Source organism: Copidosoma floridanum, unplaced genomic scaffold, assembly GCF_036245765.1.
Source record: "Copidosoma floridanum isolate Cflo_tuat_1 unplaced genomic scaffold, Cflo_Japanese_pri ptg000016l, whole genome shotgun sequence".
NCBI lineage: Eukaryota > Metazoa > Arthropoda > Insecta > Hymenoptera > Encyrtidae > Copidosoma > Copidosoma floridanum.
In genome coordinates this window covers 14,050,936-14,071,023 of record NW_028321893.1, presented here as the reverse complement: position 1 = coordinate 14,071,023, position 20,088 = coordinate 14,050,936, and the positions used below count along the sequence as shown (strand labels likewise).

General features: G+C 34.2%; 1 protein-coding gene across 4 annotated transcripts in view; it reads left to right on the top strand.

Moving 5' to 3' along the window:
* krz (beta-arrestin protein kurtz) overlaps positions 1-20,088 on the top strand; it is a 523,564-nt gene that overhangs the window by 41,964 nt on the left and 461,512 nt on the right. For all 4 annotated transcript variants that reach the window (XM_089592378.1, XM_089592377.1, XM_089592379.1 and 1 more), the window contains one exon: positions 4,706-4,890. In XM_089592378.1, coding sequence (XP_089448504.1) covers positions 4,755-4,890 — 136 coding nt within the window. In that variant the 5' untranslated portion in view covers positions 4,706-4,754. The remainder of the gene's footprint in view (positions 1-4,705; positions 4,891-20,088) is intronic.

The following is a 20,088-nucleotide window of genomic DNA, read 5'->3' as shown; positions in this document are numbered from 1 at the left end:
AATTCTTTAAATTAAACGTGTGAAAAAGGGTACAGTTAAACGGTTTGCTATTGTATAAGGGTATTTCTTATTTTCTTAGGAAGTTTTTTGGAAACCATCGGAAGATTCGATGAAAGAGCAGTCTTGTATAGACCAGCTACCTAATTGTTTATATTGTATTGTGCCATAAAATATTGTTTATAATTGTTCTGTTATTAGATATTGAAATATTTATTAAAACCACATCCAACTAACGTAGGTATACTCATTCCAACGATAATTGCACCACCTTTGTACACATTATCGTTTCATACGAGGTATACTTATATTCATAATTATGTTATTTGCCACAAAATTTTATAGAAATATAACTTCTTCCTTTGGTACCCAAGCACCCACTGTCCACTGGTTTTTTTTGCACGTGTGTTCTTTCCGGTTCCTAAACTTAATAGGAGAGAGAGAGCACCGAGGATCAAGACATCGATGCCCAGGTCACGCTGAACTGTGGAGGAATGTGTGCAAATACCCATAGGTAATAAAGGATTATAGCTGAAAGGGGAAACCGCAAGAGGGAAAAAAACGCGCTTAGGAATATAGACATAAAAAAGAGAAATTATGGGAAAGAAGAGGGGACGTACGAGACTGTAGAAGTAGACTGCTGCAGCGACGAAGGAGCAGCTGCGGTAGTTACATGTGAGACGCCCCTTCCCCTTAAGCTGCAAGGTATCCGCATCGCCTCCTCTGATTACTGCGAGATTTACTGAGCACAAAACGATAAAAGGAAAAGAGAGGAATAGAAGCGAAAGCCACTCGGTTAAAGGCTAGAGGCTACTGCAAAGCCAGTGGACGAGGAATCCGATCTCGAGGTAAAAGAAAATCGCCTGGTCTTTTGAGCAGCCTGTCTGCCTAGGGTATGCCTTTTGTTCCAGTACCCCTCGAGACTGGGAATGGAGGTGTCAATTTGGGTGTACAGTGACAGGTGAGAGAGTATGGTGTATGTTCGAGTGTGTGAGAACTACAGCGAGTGTGACATAGAGTGCGAGGACGCAGTGCTGGGAGGTAAAAGAAACGAGAGAACGCACGTGCAAAAAAGAGACCGAGAATGGGGAGAGACAGAGATGGATAGCGAGAGTTGGAAAATCATCTTACCGTGCCAGGGAGTAAATATTTCACTGTCGAGCCAAGTCTCTATTATGTCAACAGAGAAGGCAGAGATCTTGTGATATACCGTTTTATGAGTCGCGAAAAGTCAAGTGAGTGTTACATCGAGAAAATTACAGATAAACAAATACTGCCTGCGGGGCTCCAACGATAGTGCGTGGTTGCGTTTTCTTTCTTGGTAAAGTTAGGTTTTCCTATTTCTTATTTTCTTGACAAGAGCCGCTGTACCCCGAACGAGCGACCAGAGACCAGAACCTTCTTGTCAAAAGAGAGAAAATGAATGGAGCAAGTAAGTAAAGTAAATTTTTTAGTACGAGAGATGGACTGCCACCATTGACAGTGTTAAATTTCCTCTTGTCACAACTCACAAAGAATCAACGGAAACCGCTGGGAACAAAAATTGTAAAGCTTTAAAAAATCGTGCAAGGGCTTGAAGTGTTTGTATTGAGAACCTCCTTCAAATGTCGAGTGGCATATTGATAAATTCAATAGGGCTGGTCCAATATGGCGGCCGGAAGCCGTAGAAGAATCATGAGTCCTGCAAAAAAAGGTTGTAAAAATGAAAACTCGCAACGGACCAGGTAGTTTTATGGCCAAAATTGTACCTGATAGATGCCCCTGAAGAACTTGTGTGGTTGGTAGACAAAATCCAAAATGGCAGACTCAATATGGCGGTCCAACATACAATATGGTTGCTGAATTTTTAAAAATCAATCGATTTACACCGAATTCGGTATAGGGGTGTTCCATAGGTCACTGATCACGAAGTTAAGGTCAGATTTGCCAAATTAAAAATGGTGGATTCAAGAAGGTGGAAGAAATTTTCGAACATCAACCGATTTGTACAAAATTTGGTATAAGGGTGATTTTGACGCCGTTGATTACGAACCTAAGGACAGACTTCTAAAAGTAAAGATGGTGGACTCTATATTACAAAAATTTAATAACTCAGTCCATTATACTTGACCTCCATTATACCTTAACTTCGTGATCAGTGACCTATGGAACACCCCTATACCGAATTCGGTGTAAATCGATTGATTTTTAAAAATTCAGCAACCATATTGTATGTTGGACCGCCATATTGAGTCTGCCATTTTGGATTTTGTCTACCAACCACACAAGTTCTTTAGGGGCATCTATCAGGTACAATTTTGGCCATAAAACTACCTGGTCCGTTGCGAGTTTTCATTTTTACAACCTTTTTTTGCTGGACTCATGATTCTTCTACGGCTTCCGGCCGCCATATTGGACCAGCCCTATTGAATTTATCAATATGCCACTCGACATTTGAAGGAGGTTCTTAATACAAACACTTTAAGCCCTTGCACGATTTTTTAAAGCTTTACAATTTTTGTTCCCAGCGGTGGCCCGGTTGACGTGAGACGCCCCATATATATGTTTATACTCAGTCGATTTACTAGATTTCTAGTGCAATGCTGCACGGAGTATTGAATACTTGTGTACGCTTTGTTTTTGTCAATATACCTCGATTTTCTCATGTTCCTCTGTATCATCAAGCCTTGGGTTGATTATCAGTTATTGAAAGACGTTATTACTTTGTAGGTTCAATGGCATTCTCAATAACTATACATTACTGCCTACATAAGTTGGCCCAAAACTTCCTGCATATTGATGATATTGATGAACTAAGACAATCAGCCAGCATGTCGAATAATATACTTGCCTCCTAGTATTTGATAAGCCTCTTATTGTCAAATTTAAGGATCCGCTGTGGAAGTCCATACTTGAGCGCTAAAAAGCACTCTGTAATTCACGAGGGTGACGTAGTTGCATCACAGTTACATTATTTTAGCTTGCATTATTAGTTATTCTTATAATGACAACCCTTCGTAGGCCCTAACATTTTACATCTCCACAATACTTTCTTGGTGCACAAATTTATATACCTTTTTTTTTTCTTTTTCTAACTTGCGATACATGCGATTACATTTGCCGTCCAACGGAAAAAAGACATAAGTAAAATGAGAGATGAACTACGAAAATCAAGGAAAATTAAGTGTCTTAAGGAATCAATGAGAATTGGAGTATTGGACCGTGGAAAAACTGTTTTCTACATAAATATAGTATGATCATTCAATTTTCCATAAAAGAAAAACAATTTTTCGATAAGAATTACGAAAATCTGCACTTACCCTTTTAACTCGGCACAATTTTCTCGTGAAAAAAGGGTAAGTACAAAAATGCAGCTTTTTCCCTGAAGCTCACCCTTTTTCTACTTTTAAATTCAAGGTGGTGCTCATCGACTTTACAACGAAAAAAAGGGTAAGTGTACTTACGCTGTCTGCCTGGTGCAATTTCCACGTTTTGTGTCACTTATCCTTTTTTTTATTAGAATGTAAAATAGTATTGAGTTATAACACTTGAGCCATAACACAAGTTAAGACCTGTGGTAAGAGTTAAAATCACTAATGGAACCTTTTTTTAAACATGACTTACATGTTTGGTCTGAGCTAATGTCAATGTTACAGAGCTCTAATTTAATGATAAATTTAATTCAATAAAATCAAGTATTGTGTTAAATTTTTACTTTCAAGTATAACAGCACAAAAAATTAATATTGTAAGTCAAAATTAGTATATAATTAAGAGTCCTACTATAGTCTCCTTAAATTATAATATACTTGTCTATGTATAATACACAAGTGAAAGTTTATCGGAGCTTAGTCTTTTCAAAAAGAAATTTAGCACTATTTTGATGCATAGTGTTTAGGTATTAACATTTTAACTTAAGAACTGCATACAGCTTTTTGTATTTTCAAATGTATTGCTAAAAGTTATTTATATTTCTAGTTTTAGAAGCCAATTTTAACACTTCACAACGTGCACTATAAATCGATTACTAATCAAAACTGATTTCATTATTACGTTAGCAGTTCGACTTTATCAATAAATAGTAGTGTGAACTAGTAGCATCAAATTATATTCGACAATTTTTGCATTTTTCAAACTGTGTAGTTCTGAGGAAAGCATTAATTAAGTTTCCAACTAATATTTTTTAATCAAGTAATACTGAACACGCGCGTTTCATACTTTTGGTTTTACTTACATACTACCGTGTATTGCAGAGGGCACCCATATTTAACTTAAGCTTCCTAAGTTTATTTTTCTCATTAGGATTATTAACTTTAGTTGAGTACTGCTCCGTAATTATGATATTACATTCAGTGTACAGTGCCTTGAGTCTCCGCTTCGTACCAAGTCGCTAACGCACAGTACATGTATAACCAAATGCTCAAGTCCTTTTTCAGCAGACAAAAAACGTTTTCTTTTCACTGCAGTCAGGAAGCTGAATCACTAACTATTATAAGTCTGCGCTGGAAAATTTGTCTGTCACACAATTTTTTGTAATAACTTCTTTATTTTATTATATAATTATTTGATTATGTAAAATAAATAAAGTTATCGTTATCTACCGCATTATTTAGGAATACTTTTACATTTATAGCGTACCATAAAGTAAAAATATGATTGTAATACTTATACCAAAGTGCAATGATTAAGTTTTAATATATATATATATGTATAAATTTTTTTTATTGCAGCCCCGGAACTTCAAACTAATGTATTGAGTATCTTAAAATTGATAGTGCAATGGATAATAGCATGGAAAATGCAACGAAACGTCAAGCAACTCGTGTCTTTAAAAAATCAAGTCCAAATGGTAAAATTACGGTTTACCTTGGAAAGCGGGATTTTGTTGATCATATAAGTCATGTGGATCCGATTGGTACTGTATATTATTAAAAATGTTTAACAAAAATTTTTTACAATCTTTACAGTCATACTCCTATCCATGTTCAATATTCAGTTAACCTAAAAAAATATCGTAAAAAATCCAGGAGTAAGATGATAAGAAGCTCATCTCTAATAGCTACTTCTTGAAGTTTGAAAGACTAATTTCAAAAATTGCATGTTCTGGCTGGAACTATAGAATCCTTAATAGACTACTATTATTTTCTTATATGCAATCATCGCAACATACCACTTACCCATTAGTAGCTTTGTATTTAAAATATATGTAAGTTCGATGCAAACAAAATATAAGATTTTGTTTTTCTATTTTTGGATTTGAAAATCATGATGTTGATAATTTAAAAATGATGTAAGTGATGAAATTCTCAAAAATATAATACCACTTCACTTGCAGTAATAGTTGCTGTAAACCATTTCTATCAATCATTTTCTAAATCCGAGTTTTCAGGTATTCCAAATTATTTTAAAAAACGTAATATTTTTTATTCAAAATAGAATATAATTTTAACATTTAGTCTTGTAAACTAACGTTTAAAACTAGAGGTGAATAGCTGAAAGAAAAGGGTCTGGTGCCTCATGAATGAATAACAATTTCAAATTTAAAAATAAAATATGAAATACTCGAAATGAAAGAGGCATTTAGCAATCAAGTTTAACGCTTCTAGACAGTAAATAAAATAGTGCTTGATTTTTTAAAGTGACACAGTGGTGGTTTTCAATTTAAATTTGTTCATTTCTTTTTCCTTGTCCTTATTTTCAATAAAGCATACATTCCCCCAAAAATTTTTGAAGCTTACGGTAATTTAACGGTATAGAAGTAAAGTGTTTAGAATATTGTGTTAAAATTTTAAGTACCAATCAAATTTTTCACATAAAATGAAATACTCTGAATAATATTTAGATGTATCATATTTCTGACAATTTTTTTCATTCTTATATTTTTATATTTTACTTTATTACAATAAGCATTGAGCTCCCGGAACCAACCCGAAATTTATAAATTCAAGTTTGTTGATACTTCATCACGAAAATCATTCAGTAGAACTATTCATTTTTAGTAAGGCTGATACCACAATCTTAGAAGAGCTTTGCTTTAAAGTGCATTGATTACGTAAGGAAATTTGAATTTGAAACACGATTTATCATCCCAAAAACTTCACGTTTGAGTGGTAACAACCTGTTAGTACAACATAATATGAACAAAGAAAGAGGAAACAAAAGTTGAGTATATAAATGTGTGTGTGTGTCTGTGTGTGTGTGTGCGTGTTATTATTCCAATCGAGATTCAAAATCTAATGTCAAGTATAGTAACGGAATCAGCTTACTAAGTGTAGCAGGTTTACAGTACTTGAATATATTTATGCCTCCTGCAAAGAAAATTGTTTTAATCGCTTACAAGTACAGTCTTATTATAGACAGAAATTTTTTTCTTTACCCAAGGTGCCACGTCGGCTTTAATTGTTATTATACAAATTGTCTTTGTATTGTACTTGTAGTTTTTTTTTATTAGTAAAAAAGATTAAAACTTTTGGATTAAGTAATTTTGATTAGTATCTTTCACCATACACAAGCTTTTTTTATTTATTTCCAAAAATATCACAATTCAATTGTTAACTAAAGAACTTATTGGCCCGCACAAACCGTAAAAATAGTTAAACTCCAAATTCTAACGGCATTTTGTCAAGAATACATAGAATTTTAATGCTATGAAAACAACGTTTTTTTTTAAATTGTAAACCAGTTTTTTGAAAAATCTTTGCTACTAAATAAATGCTTATATCTCTGTCGATTTCACGTATAAAGCAACACTAACGATTTCTTATAAAATTTAATAATTTCTTACGAATTTAAACAAAAACAACTGCGATACAATATTTATAATAAATTTTATAAACAAACAAATGTCTTTTGCGATTTGGATTACGATGTTTCATAATTATTAAATTTTGTTACTCGAAAAAATTTTGGAAAAAAAATCATTCGCAAAACAATATTGTATAAAACATATTACTAAGTAAAAATTTTTTCAATTTTTCTCCTTGGAGTTATGCCCGTGGGTGCATTCATGCATGTAATTCGTTACTTACCTCCCGCTCACAGACATTGAAGTTTAAGTACTTTTTGATTGTCAAAATAAACGTTTGTCCGTGAATGCATAAAAACTTATAAATAAGAACAGCAGACTTCCTGGGAGGAGCATGGTATCAAAATTTAAAAAATATTCTTTTAATACCTAAAAAATTATTACCATTTGTAAGTTCGTTGCGTTTCTCTATATGCAAAATTTATGTATTTACAGGTATTAACTTCATTGCAAAATTCAATTTTTGCTAAAAAAGTACGTTATGATGGAAAAAAAATTTTTTTCTTACAGCAATAAAGTTTTTTCTTTTCTTCACAAAATACTGTGAGAATTTTTGGGTTCTGTGTGAGAAAAAATTTTTTAATTAGCCGTCAAATTGTGACATTATTTTTGATGAAATAAAAAAGCTTGGGTATGGTTAAAAATGCTTATAATCGATACTTAATTCTAAATTTTTAATCATTTTTGTTTATACAAAAACTACAAATATTTAAAGATTAATTTTGAAAACAAGACATTTTGCGCTTTTTTTCTACATAAAACTTGAAAAAATAAATTTTGTAATAATTGAAAGGATGCAATTTAAAAGGAAATAACATCATAACCAATTTTGCTTGGATATTTTGTTTTTCATCAGACTAATAGAAAATGAGTTACAAGCCAAAATACAAAAAAAAAAAAAAAAAAAAAAATTTGAATAACCTCTACAATTCATTTCATAAAAATCAATACTGATTCTTTGTTTGGACAAAACTCATTTTCCCAATGATAATACTATATTTGTAAGCAATTAAAATAATTTCCTTGCAGGTAGCAAAAATTTTCATATCCACTACTTTTTCATGCTGCAAATAACGGACTAGTAGCATTTTTAAGCTACGAAGAGTTTGACGCGCTAATCGATGTAACTTACTAAAAACGGGCTTTAAACTTTTAACAAATGCTGAGCTGTTTCGGTTAACCAGATTTAATGTGTAGCTGGCTAACAAAAACGATGCATCAGTAGTAGGAATGAGGCATATGCTACTTGCCAAACGAGCCATGAGTGTGTTTGACAGAAACTGGTTTTTACAGTGAAGTCGAAAAAGAAAGCGTGTAACCGAAAGTAAATTTTAGCAACCAGAATTTTTTACAATAGGTCGACTCATAAGGTGAGGCTAGATTCTTAATCTTTCTGACCAAGGACGCTACATAACTTCGGACAACAATAGGATGTAGATAGTTCAAGTCAATTGTCATTAATTGTTCTCCTATTCCAAGTAGTATAGACTAAATGTAAATTCCCATAGTGTATACCTAGTCCAAGACTAACTAATCTAAAGATGTATCTTATTTTTAAACGTTGGAATCCGAGAAAAATCAGCAACCGACAAATATACTTTAGACAAACTTTTTGTTAGAAATCAATAGTAAAAAACGTTGCAGAAAAATTTAAATATTTAAAAATTTACATACATACATACATATATATATATATGTATACATATGTAAGTTTCAAGTTGTTTTAAACGTGAAACTTCGGACGGTTAGGAGTGGTGTTGAATGGCACAAAATCAGACACAAGTTGATGCAGAAAGAAATATAACTGTAATTTTAATAACAATAATAATTGTAAATAACAATACACAATATTAAAATTAAAACAATGTTACAATGTTGATTACCTGAATCAACAATTATGTCGCTTTAGGTGTTACAAGCTTACATTAACAACTTTACATTACACAACAATTATACAATACAGTTTTATATTTGGTGCGAACACATTGAGCGCTTGTAGCTAACTGACTAGAGTACGTGGACAACAAGAGGCGAGGGTGGTGATGACGGTTGAGCTGTGTGCTTTCATAATGACTCATGAGAATCATGAGTCGCACCAGCGGCTAAGTTTGTAAGTGTTAAATACAACAAACTTACACATATATATAATACACAACACGTTGGATTCTGGTTACAAAATAGAAATTTTCAAACACATCGTACTATTCACTTGTCACAGAGGGATCGAACATTTTTATTATTAACTGCGTACCCCAGTTAGAGAACATAAAATAAATCTCTTTATGTATAGAAGGCCAGGGCAGGAATCGCTTCCGGAACCGATGAGATTGATGGTTAAATAGTGAACGTAAATACTTATAATGGCCGTGAAAGGGCCAGTGGTGGAACTTCCAGCTATTCTTTATTATTATTATTTATGATGATGTGGAGCCAGCTGCAGGTAGCTTGACTCTTATTCTCGGAGTCTCTGTGTTCGGAGACCGTGCTGGAGGGAGGTACGCCGCTGACCAAAGAATATCTTTTCTTAAGGTTGTTCCCCGGATAACCAACCGCTCATCGTTAGTCGGGAAAGTGGGCCTAGAGAATGTCTTTTCTGTAGGTATGTCGTTGGGACGACCACTGAAAAGGAAGCTGTTGTGGCTGCCCGTACTCTTCAGGGCTATCTTCCCTGGCTTGCATTTGGAATAGAAAATTCTCTGACAGCACCAAGCCGGATGGTTAAACAGCCACCTAACTCTGAAGTGATGGAGCAGGTTGTATTGTGCTCTAGCTAGATATGTCTCCTAGTATTTCCCAGGAGAGGTTGACGTTCTGAACACCTTTATGTTTCCGTGTCACTTGGTTATCTTGGCGATCTGGAGTACAACCGATTTATTCTGCTTGCCCATGAAAGAAGAGTGTCATCGGTAGTCGGGATGCCCAGCTGTACGATTAACGACTCTGTTCTATGTTGTGCTTTTAGCTCTTCTCACAATAATAATACATTATTAATGGTTAGTATTAAATTTACAGAACAACCCAGACCTCTAAAGATTTTCCAGTTAACACTACAATTTTAGCAATATAGGGACGAGCATCATGCAAAGTTTCCTGGGCTTTTCGATTATGTTTACTCAAGAGTATGAAAACTTCTTGCAGATTCCAATATACTAATATTCGCCTTTTCTCTTTCAACAGATGCTCTAAAGTAAAAATAAAGATTAGAGAGTGAGTTCAGTTGCATCTTTAACGTGAATGTAAGACTTAATTCGGTGATTCTGCTACTTGTTAGAAGCGTGCATTTTAAGTAAATGTAAGACTTAGTTCGGTGACTAAGGTATGTGAGGAAAGCTCGAGCAAACTAGCTCACTGTAGACTCGCCTAAAAAGTAAAAGAAAGAGGAACCAGAAATAACAGACTATTATTTATAATTTTTCTTTGTTAATTATCAGATTTTGTTAAGTTGCCAATAGATGCAAGTTAAGTTAAGTTAACATGTAAGTTAAGCTCTGTTAAAAATATGTATAATTATCTTTTCTTTTCTTCATACAGTATTGATTGTTAAGCTGTGTTTATAGTAATAAATAAATAACTACTGGGCTATCATGCGTTGGCGATAAGTAACCTAGCTGTTTATGAGTATCAAGAGATAAAAAAATTATTTCCTGGGTAAACTAGCGTTGGTGAAGAGAAACGAAACTGGTTATTAGTAGTGTTTGACAAAAATAAATAATTAATTTGGTGAGCAAGCATTATCAATAACTATTTGAAATTTTTTTTAATATTCAAAAGTATATAAAAAATTACTTGGCGAGAAATTATCGGTGACATGCAAGAAACTGCTTTTTGAAATTGTTTGATAATTAAAATTTATTATTTTGCCAGCAAGTCCTGGCAATACCTAACCCAAATGTTTTGTAGTATCGCTCAATAAAAAAATTTTACTAAGTGGGGTAGCATTTGAAAAGTTTCTCAACTGTTTTTTACTACTGTATAATGAGACTAAAAATTTTTGGCGAGTAAGCATTGTCGCCAATTCTCAATTTCCATATTGAATACTACTTATACACCGTTTGGTCATTAGTCACCAATGTTTGTTTTCCCAGTAATAAATGTTTCTAAAAAATACCATCAATAAACAGTTAGGTTACTTACTAATTATAATTGCTTGCTAAGCAGAAAGAAATTCTCTCATTTATGAGTACTGAAAAATAGTTAGGTTACTCATCATGAATGCTTGTTTTGTCCAATAAATTTTCTTATTAAATGAATTAATCATTGCCGATGTTCACTTAACACATGGTTAGGTTTTTTTATTTTTTATTTTTTTATTTACCGGATTACCGTGACGGCCTACTGGCCTAGTTGCTGGGGCAACCCACTCACCACCTATGTGTTGGGGTGTATTGCCGCACCCATTTCCAACCCTTTTACTGATATCATACCTAATCCATGGGCACAGTGCAAGTATTTCCAGTGAAACACCTTGCCAGTTAAGCTGACACTTTTTGCACCAATGGTGCATCGGGTCCGCTGGCCACTGTGTAGCCTTTCCCCAGAGAGGACTCCATATTGTAAGACGTTTTCCAGGGACTACTTCTTGCAGGTAAGGTTGGCGATCCCTGCCTGGCGCATTAAAAGGTGTTAAAAGATAAGGATTTAAAAAAAAAAAGTCTATTTTCCTAATAAGAGCCTCCTCAAGTCTTCAGTATAAAACTTTGAGATCCTCAGCGTCAGCTAAAGAGATAGTTGATTACACCTCTTAAAAGAACAAATAAAGAAAGTTAAGGATCACAAGTATTTAACAGTAAAGCTATTTTGGGTTCCTCCCATTAGTTGTAAACGATTTTACATCAATATCGTGCCATGAAACAGAATTTAATTTCCGCAAAGCAGGAAGAAAGTTCATTTCTTCGGTGCAGTGCAATAGACGAAAAACTACAGCTTAACATCTTTTTCATTACAAGTTTAAAATTACCAAAAGTAATTTTTAACAAATCTATTTGTTGAACTACAGTCTTAAAGCTGCCTCCAATAATGCATTCTGATCTAAAATATGTGATTTTTGTAAGTACTAGCAATCTTGTTACAAAATACGAGTTCCACATAACTTACACTCACTTTGTTATTTAACTACACAGTTCTTTCCTGAACTAATAATCATAGTACTGATAAAATTCATATTAATAAAATTCCAATGACATTGACAATTATAGTATGTCTGTAGCATGTCTCTAAACTGAAATATAACACGTGGAACACTAGTATGAAATATGCACAGTGAAGCACTAGCTCCATGTCTTTTAAAACGACGATTGAGAGCTGAAAAATTTGCTTGCGACAAAATAAGCTATAGTATCGTAGTTCAGCGACAAATAAGTGACAAATTTTAGTGCCTGTGTGTTAACTTCAAGTCACCTTGACGTAGAAAACCGCTCAGTATAGCTCTGGCTATCAGACTAGCATTATGTCGAGTAACTATTGACTAGCTAGAGTCACATATATAATTTTAGCACTAAATGAATAAATGATGAGCAAAAAATTATTCACGCTATCTGCCAAAAACTTTGAAATTTCTGACAATTGTTAGACTTACAACAAATAGAGGTTATGTTTGCGGGTGCTTGTACTTGTAGTATTAATGAAGTTGTAACAAGGTTTAGGAAGAATTTTTTTTCTTCTTTGTCACCGGCAAATCGAAACCTATCGCCAAAGATTTAAGAAATTTTACAATTTTTAATACTCTAAACAAATATAGTAGGGTAAGAATAAGTTTGCAAGGGTTGAAAAAGAATCTGGTATAGTAATGATACGTTAAATTAAAAATATTTATCATTTTACACAAGAACTACAAGCAAATAAATCACTGTGCTAATACTTATCGTATATTATAATTTGCAAAAATGATAAAAAACGTTTGTTACATTTTTATCTTTGGCAAACGGAAAACTATTGCAACAAATATGTAAAGCTTAGCATTTTATAATATTCTTTACATGTACAGCAGGGTAAGGTTATGTGTGTGAGGGTAGAAAAAATTTTTAGTAAGGTAGGTCTACGTAAACTTGCTAGTGCATATCACTTTACTGCAGAACTAATGGTTAGTGCATCACCATGTGCAAGAAATTCAAATTTTATAACTTTTTTAGGTTAAAAATGAATATGATTTCCGGAGGTTACGATTAAGGATAAAGTTACTTGTGGTAAAGTTGTCTCAATTTATGACAACTACACAAAAATTCTTTACATATTTTTATCATCTGCGAATGAAAAATGTATTTTAGGATTTTTTGGTGTTTACATATACGGCTCAGTAATGTTAGGTTTGCAAAAGTAAAAAATACTTTCTTTAATGTATTTAATTAGAAATTTTATTATGGATGTCTTTTTACACAAGAATTTGTGGCTGACTGATCGTTATGTGCACAAACACTTAAATTTTGACCCTTTTTTATATGGAAAATGCTTACAACTTATCGAGGATATGATTGTAGGTGCTTACACTCATAGCAGAGTTGCTTTAGTGTGCGAAAAAAAAAGTTTTTTTGCATTGTTATTACTTGTAAATAAAAGAGTATCACCAAAAATATGTGAATTTTCGCATATTTCAGTATTTTTCTCGAGACACACTTTGCGCCTTTGTGATCACTTTGAGCCCACGGGCAAAAATGGTACATTACGTCACTATGGCACAAAGTACAAACATAAGCACCCAAAGGAAGCGGTTGTTGTACGTTGGTGCCTGAGTCGCGTATAATGTTTTTCTTACCGAGGGTGGAGAGTGCAATTTTGCACCCGTTGGCACACTTCGCACCCAGTAAATTACTTTAGGTCCTAGGGTAGGTAAGTACTTTAGGCCTGGAGGGCGCAAATACTTTTCTGCCTGTGGTCCCAAAGTGATTGCAAGGGGGTAAAGTGTGACCTGAGGGCACGAAGCGGCAGTTGCACTTTAGGCTCATGGTAAGAAAAGTTTTTTGCGTCCTCTCAAAGTACTTGTCTGCCCTAGGGCCCAGAGTGATTTACTGGGCGCAAAGTGTGGCCATGGGCGTAAAATTACACTGTGTGCCCTTCGTGAAAAAACAATTTACTTGATTCGGACACAAACATACAACAACCGCGCCCTTCTGGGTACGAGTTGTAAGGATTGTTCGAAAATTTCATTATAAATATCATGTTTTACAAGAATAAGTGGCTTTCAGGGAATTATCTGCAAACATTCGAAGTTTTAAACCTTTTTCAGATTTTAAATGCCTACAACAAATAAACGTTATAATTGTGGTTAGTTAAACTTGATGTTATGTTGTACTAGTAAACGAGAAATATAAAAAAAAAAACTTTTTTCTATTTTTATCACCTGCGAATCAAAGAGTATTGCCGAAGATATGTTAATTTTTGCGCATGCTTACACTCTATATAAGAAGCTCAAATTTTTCACCTTTTTTTAATAAATATGCACACAATAGTTCGAGGTTATGTTCATAGGTGCTCATACTTAACGTATTTTTGTACTAATATACACACCAATGATAATTCAACATGTTGTGTATTATATATATACACTCCCTCTTCGCCCCTTTGAAATTTTTAATTTTTTGCTTAACCTTCCCTAAAAATAAGGTACAATTATAGGTTCCCCCTCTAATCCCACTTCTGGCCATCCACCAGACTTTAATTGTGTCAATTATATCAAACAAATCTTATTATATTCTTTTAGTTTTCTGTATTTAGTTTAACACATATTTAATTTACATGTTTAATTAGTAACAATGTATGTGACAATTGCATGTACAGAATAAAAATTGTAGTAAAAAATTTTAATCGTTAATTCAATTGTAGCAATATACAATACATCGCTCATCAATCCTACTGGGTACCATTTACAAGGCGCAGTGATGGCCTCAAGCACACCCAACCTATTATAAGTTTAATTATCTTTTCCAACAAACCATCGAACTTGCCGTACTGACCTTTTTATAACCGAAAGTGACTTTATCCAAAGAGCTAGCAGGTGTTGGCTTTCTTTCGAAAAAGAAGAAGTCCCTCGAGGTCCAGACATCACCAGAAAAATCAACTACTTATTTTGAAAACTGGATAAGTAATTTTTTGTTACCCTGGATACTCGTCCCATCGTGAAAAAACGAGAAAAAATCTCGATAATTTTCGATGGGTTTTAAACCCACGACCCCTTGAGTATCTTTGGCTCGGAGGCTAGCATAATAACAACTAAGTTATTACAGCTCTAAAAAAAATCATGTAAGGATTAATTGTTAATTAATCGGCCTGCAGTTTGTGGAAAACCTTTTGTGTAGAAAACATCAGTTTTTCATTTTTTGTTGAAAAAAAGCTATATCTATGGCTTGGACAAGAATTACCTAAAGGGATGACAAGTCACAGAAAGTTGAAATTACTTTTTAATTTAAATAACGTTGAAAGTTGTTTCTCTGAATGTGGAACTGATAAAATAAAAAATAACGAGGATTAAATATTTTCGTTGGAACGAAGCTTCAATGATTCCTAAAAAAACTTAAGCAATAGTGTATAAGACTTTAAAAGATTCATGTGATGATAATTTTGCATTCGGTGGAAAATTATGCATTACAAAATTAGAAAGCGATTACAAAGAAATACTTCTATTAATAAAGCATGGGTGTTAGTGTTTTATAATTGAAGAAACTATAAAGTAATTTATATGAAAACACTTCAAAATTTTGAAATTAAAAAATAATATGTGTTGTACAAATTCACAATTTTTTTTATTGTCCATGGACACTCAAGACAAAACCATACAGTCTTGTGAAATTCCTGAGGGATGGAAAACTGATAATATTAGTAATCAAATTTCTAGGAATGTTATTTACTAAATTACTTTATTACTTAAATGTTATTGTAATTATAACTTTTGATATCAATTAATAAATATTTTGATGTATATTCTCATGAATATATGTACATTTTTCTATCACCAAAAAAGTCTTTATCAAAAATTTCTATCTCTGAATACTTTAATTTCAAGTATATGTTGCATTGGCCAAAAAATAAAATAATGTTGTACTAAACTATGGGTTGTATGTACATTTTAAATTTATTGAGAAATTAGAAGTCCATCATTTTGAAGATATTAGGTCATTAAGTTTTTAAGGATAAAATAATTCTTAGATGGTTGTTGCGCAAGGCGCGAAGGGGAGCCAATCCCCACTAGTGTACGTATGTATACGTAAAAGTTGACTTATGCAGACTCTAAGTACTTTTAAGATTTATACTTGTACTATTAAAACCTCATGCAGTCAGCATAAATCAGTAAGAGTTGGCCTATATAAGTACTTTGTTTGTACAGTGTTAGCATAAGTCGAAATACTAATATATCTCCCTATATTATATACTTATCTCAAAAGAGCATTCCACACAACCCCCCCGCAGACCCCCATTCACCCACCACCGCTCCACCACAAAATATGGTAAAAACCCGTCATTTTCTCGCTTATTTTAACACATCGCAGTTTTTTTCAAAACCCCCATAGACCCCCATACATTTTTTCGCGCCCCTTCACCACCACCCACACTACTTTTGGAGAACCTGACAGGGATTATACAGTCTTCCACGGACCTTGATGTGTATATAGACGTCTACGTGTCGTATATGGATAATCTATTATTTTTAAACTGCTTCATTATTAAATTACTTTTAAAAAAAACTGTTTCATCGACATGAATTATCTTATCATCAAGACTAAATTGAAAGTTACGATAGATTCATAGGGGGTCGTTGAGCAAGGCGTTATTATAATTATATGTTAAATTATAAAGTAAACTCTTACATTAAATAGTTAACTGTATCGGGAATTCGAAGCAACGTTCCTTCTTATTCAACCATATATATTGGTTGTTAAAAGATTATTTATTTATTCATGTCTTACTCAGTCTTTCAATGAAAATGTAATTTAATACATCATAAAAATAATATGTCATATGTATTTTTGTACTGTAAAAATGTTCATTTCTAAAGAATGTTTAAATAGAATGTAATTTAATATTCCATCGAGATTTTCTCTAGCGAATAGCTCTAAACAATAATTTATGACAAATAAACATGAACAAGTTATAAAATGATATGGTATTACTAAGTAAATTGCACATATCTCTGCCCAACGATATGTGCACAAATTTTATAAGGAAAATAGTGCAAAAAAGCAAACTTTTTAGTTGACCTAGCGCTTTATCAGCTACAAACCCTTTTTTAAAGTGTTTCTGCGTAGTTAGAGTGCCCGGAATTTTTTTGAAGTTTTAAAGTAGTGACATAATAGAACCTGTTGGTAATAATTCTTTTATGATAAAATTAATCAAAATCAATTTTGTTGTAGACCGTTCCATATAGTACAGTGGGTAGCTTCAGCTCCATTGATAAGCTGGTTGGACAGCAGTGCCTCGTACTCTTGCGGACATTCTAGGTGCTTAAGTAAACGCCACAGATATGTGCGTCAAGCGACGATTTCAGCAGTCGTGAGCCAGGGCGCAGGTGACTATCCTGGATAAGTTGACCTTGTCTTAAATCGATGAATATAGGCAAAAATCCGGACGGTCTTATTAAGTGACGAATGAGAGGAGAGCCACTTCTGTCTGAAAGTCGCATCTTGCGTAGGCCTCCAAGTACGTGCTGAGCTCCTGCTCGGGGAGAGCGGGCCAGTCCGACTGTGGCTGTGTCTGCCACGAGGGTTTATGCCACCAAAGTTCGTGACCACGAAGTTAAGCAACAGAGCTGCCCCGGGATGCGCAGTTGGTCGGGTTATGGCTGGTTGGCACTTGACGCCAAGTGGCCGAAGTCAAGAGGGTGTGGATATCACTGTCCCGATTAGCTGTAAAAGTCCTCCATCGAGATGGATGTCCATGAAGCTAAACAAGTACAACTTGAGAGTCCGTCCAGCAGTGGGCCTCAGTCACATCTGGGACAACCTCCGCAAGTACAAATTGCAAAGCTGGGTGAGTAATTGGGACCCGCAACGTTCCAGCCACGGGACGTTTAACACTTTAGTTGGCAACACCTTTGACTTAGCCATAAGTGTTAAATAAATATAGTAGGGGAGAATCACGTCAACTGTCCCAGCGCCGCGGTGGACGGCCTGCGCTGTCGTCAAACACGACGTTTTCAACTCGTCGTTTCGGTGTCGAAACTTTGATAAAAAAATAATCCAAAAAAAATATTCTTACGTATTTTTTCCTCAGCTTTCTAGTGGTGGCATCAGTTTTTCGAAAATTTGCTCTCATAACCTCGAAAAATGCACTTGTTTGAAAAACACGTTTTATCTCTATGATCTTCAACTTTTGGAATTTTTTTGATAGTCTAGATCGAAAGATGAGACATTTTTACGTAGATATCGACAATAAAAAAAGAGGGGTTTTTCGTTTTTATAACGTATTTAAACGACGAACGAGACGATGCGAGCCGCGGCGGCCGGGCCACGCGCGGCAGCAGCGCGTCCACCGTGTGTCGTCTGCTACGGTGAGTCTGTTTGGCTATATAATATATAATGTAGTAGTGGAAATGTAAACAACAATTAGTTAACTAGGGCTTACAATGGATAAATAATAAATGTTTTGATAAAATTTATTCATATACACAACAATTTTATAATAAAGAAATAAATAATGATTAATATTGATTAAATATTAGATATTTACACAAATAAAGCAAAAAATAAAAACAAATTTGTTTTACTTCGTTCTCTTTTTCTTTTTAGGCATGGTAATCGAAGTGACACTTGTTTTACGTTCTTTCAGTTTCGGAAAAATTTCATACTGGTTACTCAAAGAAGTTTTCTTCAACATTAATTTATTATCCTTAATGGGGATAAACGCATGATAATTCAGTGTCCCTGGAATCAGTTTCGCACTGGAAATTTCGTCTTTTAATCTCAAGGAAGTTTCTTCGTAGTCAGATTTGCTACTAAAAAAACCTTCGTTTCTTTGCAGTATTACCTACGAAAACTTCGACTTACGATAGCACAACCTCAAGTCATAAAAATAATAAATACTAATATTTAATTAATCAATCGAAACTTGTTGCGAAGTGCAAACCGTCACGGTTAGGTGTGTTTGTTTACATCCAGTCAGAGAGACGGTAGCAGACGGCGCGCTCCTGCCGCGCATGGCCCGGCCGCCACGGCTCCCATCGTCTCGTTCGTCGTTTGAATACGTTATAAAAACGAAAAACCCCTCTTTTTTTATTATCGATATCTACGTAAAAATGTCTCATCTTTCGATCTAGACTATCAAAAAAATTCCAAAAGTTGAAGATCATGGAGATAAAACGTGTTTTTCAAACAAGTGCATTTTTCGAGGTTATGAGAGCAAATTTTTGAAAAACTGATGCCACCACTGGAAAGCTGAGGAAAAAATACGTAAGAATATGTTTTTAGATTATTTTTCTATCAAAGTTTTGACACCGAAACGACGAGTTGAAAACGTCGTGTTTGACGACCGCGCGGGCCGTCCACCGCGGCGCTTGAACAGTTGACGTGATTCTCCCCAGTATGAGGTAGTAGATTAGTAACATAACACTTGTTAACACTTGAATTGATGTATTTAACAATAGAAATAAAGATTAATAAAGATTATAAAATCTCCTCTCTTAATACTGAGAGAGACTCTACGAGAGCGTGCGTGCGCGATAACGGCCGTGTTCTGTCTGTTACAACTGCATTGCTGTACGAATTACAGAGCACACACACACATCATCTTGTACTCACAATGCCCATAGTACACAATAGATGTCACTACTTACGCATCTAATAAAAATTTACTTATAATCCAACACGCTTCCTTAAATTTATATTACAATCTTAATTTTAGTATTTCAAACTACTTTACATTCATCATATTTCTAAATCTTTCGGACTTATTTCTGCCTAAAGCTTCGGTACAAATATCTGCTATATTTTCTTCTGAATTAACTTTTACAACATTAATTTAGTGTTTCGCATAACTCGTTTACATAATAATCGTTCAGCAAAACTCAATTTTTCTTTATTTTTACAGAAAATGAATAAGTCATCCACATAAAGAATTAAATATACATCATCATTTTCGTTATTTAAGATATATTGTTACGTGGGAATTGTGGAGTTTCGGGGTGTAAGGGGATTGAATACACGTGGAAGAAAGTATATGTTCGTTTATTAGAGTTTCAAGGCGAGAGCAGTCGCGTGCGTGGCGTTAGGTTCGGAGGCTGATCGGAGAGAGAGAGAGCGGGAGAGCTGATAACGCTCTGGCCCGCCGCCTAAAGGTGATCATCATACTCTGTATCCGCTGCTCATGCGCCGTGAGAGGTGAGTCTTG